Source organism: Geospiza fortis, unplaced genomic scaffold (assembly GCF_000277835.1).
Source record: "Geospiza fortis unplaced genomic scaffold, GeoFor_1.0 scaffold450, whole genome shotgun sequence".
NCBI classification, from domain to species: Eukaryota; Metazoa; Chordata; class Aves; order Passeriformes; family Thraupidae; genus Geospiza; species Geospiza fortis.
The window spans coordinates 2,122,807-2,127,855 of record NW_005054416.1 but is presented as its reverse complement, the minus strand read 5'-3'; the positions used below and the strand labels follow the sequence as shown (position 1 = coordinate 2,127,855).

At 57.8% G+C, this 5,049-nt stretch overlaps 1 protein-coding gene across 1 annotated transcript in view; it reads right to left on the bottom strand.

Moving 5' to 3' along the window:
- Positions 1-2,104, bottom strand: part of LOC102035702 (ras-related and estrogen-regulated growth inhibitor-like) — a 5,638-nt gene extending 3,534 nt beyond the window's left edge. The window contains exon 1 of the mRNA XM_031061513.1: positions 2,068-2,104. Within this exon, the coding sequence (XP_030917373.1) occupies positions 2,068-2,104 (37 nt within the window). The remainder of the gene's footprint in view (positions 1-2,067) is intronic.
- Between the last annotated feature and the right edge of the window lie 2,945 nt (positions 2,105-5,049).

Sequence of the window (5,049 nt, the reverse complement as noted above, 5' to 3'; positions counted from 1 at the left end):
CAGGAACTTCTCCTGCTGCTCACACCTGCTTGGCTCCTCTTTGGGGGCATCACCATCCTCTCACCCCCCCATTCTGTCTCTGGGTTTGAAACCTGCACAGCAGGGAAGGGATTTGAAGAAAAAAGCAGGTAATTTAGCCAACCTGCTCTGAGGAGATAACCAGGCATCCTGCAGGAGGCACCTACAGGCACCTTCAAAGATGCAATGGAGTTATCTGGGGGGGAGCGAGACGAGGCAGGCTCGGTCTCTAGAAAGCACCTGATTGTGTGTCATATGCCAGGCAGCCACCCAAAGCTGGAGCACATGGTGTAGGATGAGAAGAGGAGCCAATTAGATTGATTAAAAATTGGCTGGAGCGCAGGAACACGAGGGGAGCTGCCAGTGGGGGAAGCGGCCGCAGGCGGAGCGGCCGCGGCCACCCAGCCTTATAAGGAGCTTTTTCTCCCCACCCTGAACATCAGTCACCTCGGGAAGGGCTTTCCTTGGAGATGAAAGTGTTAATTGTGCCTTAAATGTGGGGTGGGGGCTCAAGAGGTGATTTACCTGCCACGGAGTCTGGCTGGCACCTCAGGATAGCACCAGGCACGTGCCCACGTGCTGCCCTGTTTGTGCTGCTGTGGAACGGCCCCAGCACCGATCCATCTTCACTCCACGTGCTGCAGGCAGAGCTCTGCTCTGGATTATGGCAGAGTTTACACTGGGCAGCAGCAGCAGAGGAGTGCACAAGCCCCAGCTGGGCTGGATTTCCAGCCCCTGCTGCTGATTCACACAGCCCTGATCCTTAAACCACACGGCTGCACCCAAACCCAGCCCTGCTCGGAGGGTCTGGGACCTTGGGTCTCCAGATCCTGAAGATGTCCAAACTGCTCCAAAAAAACCCAAACTCCTGCTGAGAATCAAGGGTTACCTTTCCCTTTTGCAGCTGCCCACATGGGATTTGCCCTTTGGTTGTTCCCACCACTCAACTCTCCCAACCTCGCTCTGTATCCCATGGCTGCAGCAGCTCATCCTGGCGATGAGTGGGGCCCTGCCAGGATGGGAGCTTGGCAGCTCGGGGATGAAATCCACCTTCAGCCTCCCCTGCTCCACACCCTGGCCAGGAGAGATGTCACCCCCACCTTGGGGACACAGCTGCCTCCCCTGTCCTCCCCACAGGAGCTGAGGCAATGATGCCGCTGCTCCTGGCTCCTTCCTCGCCTCTCCCACACTCAATCCATCACCTGGGATGTCACCTGCCAGCTGGGCAGGGACAGCAGGACAGGTGTCCTCATCCCCAGCGCAGGGGCTGGCGGGCAGCAGGACCCAGCAGCTGGGCCACAGCCCCCGGGGAAGGTGACACGATGTCCCCTGGCAGGGGAGGACGTGTGGAACAGCGCCCAGGGGCCACAGATGGGGAGGGACACGCTCAGGGGGCTGCGTGCCTGCCATTCCCAGGGGCTGCTCCCTGTTCCTGGCACGCTCCAGCTCCCTCTGCACGAGCCATGGATCAATTACCCCCCCTTGTGCCCCGACTCCATGGCCTGTGTCACTGTCCCCCTGTCACAGACCTCGCTGCTGCAAGGCACACACGCTGACAGCCAACCCGAACTGGAGGAACTTGTAAAGACCTCAGCATGATCCCACCCCAAGGAAGAGGCACAAAACCCCCACACCTGCCCACAGGAGGGGCCCAAAGCTGCCAGGAACCTGCTGTGTGCCGGGTGGGATGGCCAGCAGCAGGGAGACACACGTGTTTGGGGTGGGGGTGAGACAAGGGCTTTGTACACCCCATAAAACCATCTGCTCCATCAGGGCTAAACACATCCAGGGACACCCCCCATGGCTCTGGGTACCTGGAGCTGAGTCCCATCCCATGCTCCAGCCTTGCTCAGGGACAGCTGGGAGCTGCTGCCTTCAGTTTAGTCAGGGAATGAGGATTTTTCCTTAATGCCTGTTGCTGTCTATGGAAACACAATTCCAGCGGCTCCGACAGCCCAGCACAGGTGCCGCTGCTGTGGTGCCTTCCCTTTTCCAGAGGGGCAGGACATTCCCTGTCCCCAGGGGCACGGCGGCATAGCTGTGTCCTACCAGGCTTTGCATAGATCACTGCAATGTAGATCCACATCTTTCCCTGCCTCCGACCCCAGTCCTGACACTCCAAGCGCTGCCGGGGACACCTTTGCCCCCTGTGAGTGCTCACAGCTCGGGATGGAGGAGTGGGAAGAAGGAATGGATGATCTCCAGGAAGGAAGGGGGTGAAGGAAGGAGCTGAGGTGCTCCCAGCACAGTATCCCAAACCCCCACCGCAGCAGGCACAAGCAGAGAGCGCTGAACACGGCACAGGGAAAGGGAGTTTTCCTGAGGGAAAACAGCCCGGTGCTGCGGAGGAGGCGCCGCACAGCTGCTGCGGGCGCTGGGAATGAGCAGCCAGCTCCTCACACCCGGGAAAACCCAACCCCGGCTTTTAGGAAAGTTCTCCCGATCAGTGATGTCCACCCCGGGTCCCCACGCAGCCCGGGGACCCTTCGGACAAGGGAAACGAGTCCCGGTGCAAAGTGTCCATGTGGGAAACTCCAGGGGAAGGAAACTCAGCGCCCCTAAACCCCACGGGCTGGCGGGGCACCGGGAGAATGTCCCTTGTCCCGGCTTCCAAAGGGACATGGGAAGGTTGGTCCCACTGAGCGGGAGGGAGAATACCGGGGGGATGCCAGAGGAGTGCCAGGGCATAGCAGAGGGATGCAGGAAGATGCCAGAGAGGTGCTGGGGGATGCCAGGGGGATGCCAGAGGGATGCCCGGGATACCGAGGGACACCGGGGGGATTCCGGGGAGCCCCGTTTAAAGTAATACCTAGGAGCAAGCAACCAGCTCTCCACATGTACTTTGCTTATAATCTCTTTAATAAAGATACTCAACCTAATTCCAGATGGGTGTTTAGTCCTCCTCCTCCTCCCCGGCCAGCAGAGGCGGTCGTCATCCCGTCCCGGAGGCGTTTCGAGAGTTGTGCCTCAGTTTCCCCGCAGGCAGCAGCGCAGGGCAGCTCTTCCCGGACAGGGAAAAGTGCTCCCCGCAAAGCGGCAAAGGCACGGCTGGACGGGGCTCGGAGCCACCTGGGCTATGGAAGGTGTCCCTGCGCATGGCAGGGGGTGGCACTGGATGGGCTGTGAGGTCCCTTCCATCCCAAACCTTCCTGGCATTCCCTGGGTCTGTAAGAGTGAGGAAAGAGGGAAGTGGTGCAACACGTCCCCAGCCAGCGCAACACAGCCAGAGTGCTGCCTGCCCCAAACCACTGCCTGAAATCATAATTGTCCCCATGTTTGTGCACCAGACAAGACAGTACAGATAAGAGGAGCTGACTTAGCCCCGGCCTTCCCCCCTGTCCCACAGGCAGGGCGAGGAGTGAATCCTGGCTCAGCACAAACCATCCACTAAATCCCCATGGATATCCAAGAGCAACGACTCCACACCTGGAACTGAACTTTGTGTGTTTGGGGGCAGCAGCAGCACCAGGCTGTTAAGCAGCAGCGTGAGGGGGTACCCAGCTGTGCAGGGAATGTGTAACAGCTCAGAGCAGTACCTGGAGCTGGCATGGATGTGCCTTGGGAATCCTGGGAAGAAGGGACAAGCCTGGCAACACCTTGAGCAGCATCTTGACTCTCTCCATCAGATCCCAGAACGCTTCTGACCCATGGGATGCAGATCCCAGGTGACACCAGTGCTGCAAAAAAAGAAGCTGGGGGAAGGGACCTGGCCAAGGGTGTGGAGCCCTCAAACGCCCACATCAGGGACTCAGCCCCTTTTCCAAGGGCTGCAGTCACTTCTCTGGCACAGGGATCTCTCAGCCTGACCATCTGGGGTGACTTGGCACAGCCCACTCGGTGCTTGAGGGAACATGAACCCACCTGGTATTTATAGCCCCTATCAGGTGTCCAGAGGGAACGTCCTGGTGCCCACAGGGACATCAGCACTCAACCAGCCACAGGGTTATCGGGGTCACAGCTGCTGCCAGCGGGATCAGGGCTGGAGGGAGGCCCCTGGATAACACAGGGACTGTTGTGGAGAGCCTGGAGAGCCAGCAGACCTCTCCCAGAAAGCCATCTTGCCATCACGTGTGTCTTCCTTGTGCATCAGCCCCTGGAAACAGCCCTGCTCTGGCTTCTCCAAAGGCAAAAATCAGGCTCATGGCTACATCTGGGGCCCAGAAAACAACAGCAAGGCAATAAACAGATTTTGGGACAAAAGCTGATTCCCAGCTGGGGAATGGGGGTGGGGGGGGCGTCAAGAAAAAGAAATCTCCTTTACATTCCTTCCCTATTTTTAGCCCCATTTCCTACGGAAATGAGATGTCTGCAATCAAGTCCTCTTCTTGCCTGATCCTCTCTAAGACCAGTTTTAATGCATTGCCTGATTCCAGGCAAACGAGGGAGAAGCCACAGAGAAAACCCCTTTTCCTGCGAGCTGTGTGACAACAAATGGGCAAATTTCATGGAAAATCGACCCTTGCACTTTGGAAGGCAGGAACTGGCTGGGGGAAATGCAGAGTAACAATTCCTGCTGCTCCAGGTTCCTGCTGTGCTCGCCTTGGGTGCAGCACAGCCCTGGGAGCTGGGCAGTCACACTTACCTTAATTCCAAGGGTCTTAACAGCACATGGATTCTTGGGGATGAGGGAACGAAGGGACAAGAAGGGTGGAATTAAAATGGAAATACAGCTGCACTCATGCCACACACTTCCAATGTCACCTTGGGAAAATCAGCTCCCTTCCCACCACCTCCATGACCACTATGACCTTCCAATCCAAGACCAGCTGCTCCAGAGAAATCTATCCCTGGATTATTTAGGAAAAGGATCAGTGTGAGTCCTGGGGCTGGGGAGCTGGTGTCCCTGACAGCACAGCTGGGAGAAACTCCTGCTCCTCAGGCACAGCTTTCCCTGGCATGGTGGAAACCACATGCATGTTCCCACAGGAGCACTCAGCACCACGTCCCATGTTTGCCAGGGAATGTTTGGCAGTGGGAACAGGATTTTGTCACCGATGATTGCTGCATGATCCACCTCTGGGGCTTGGCAGC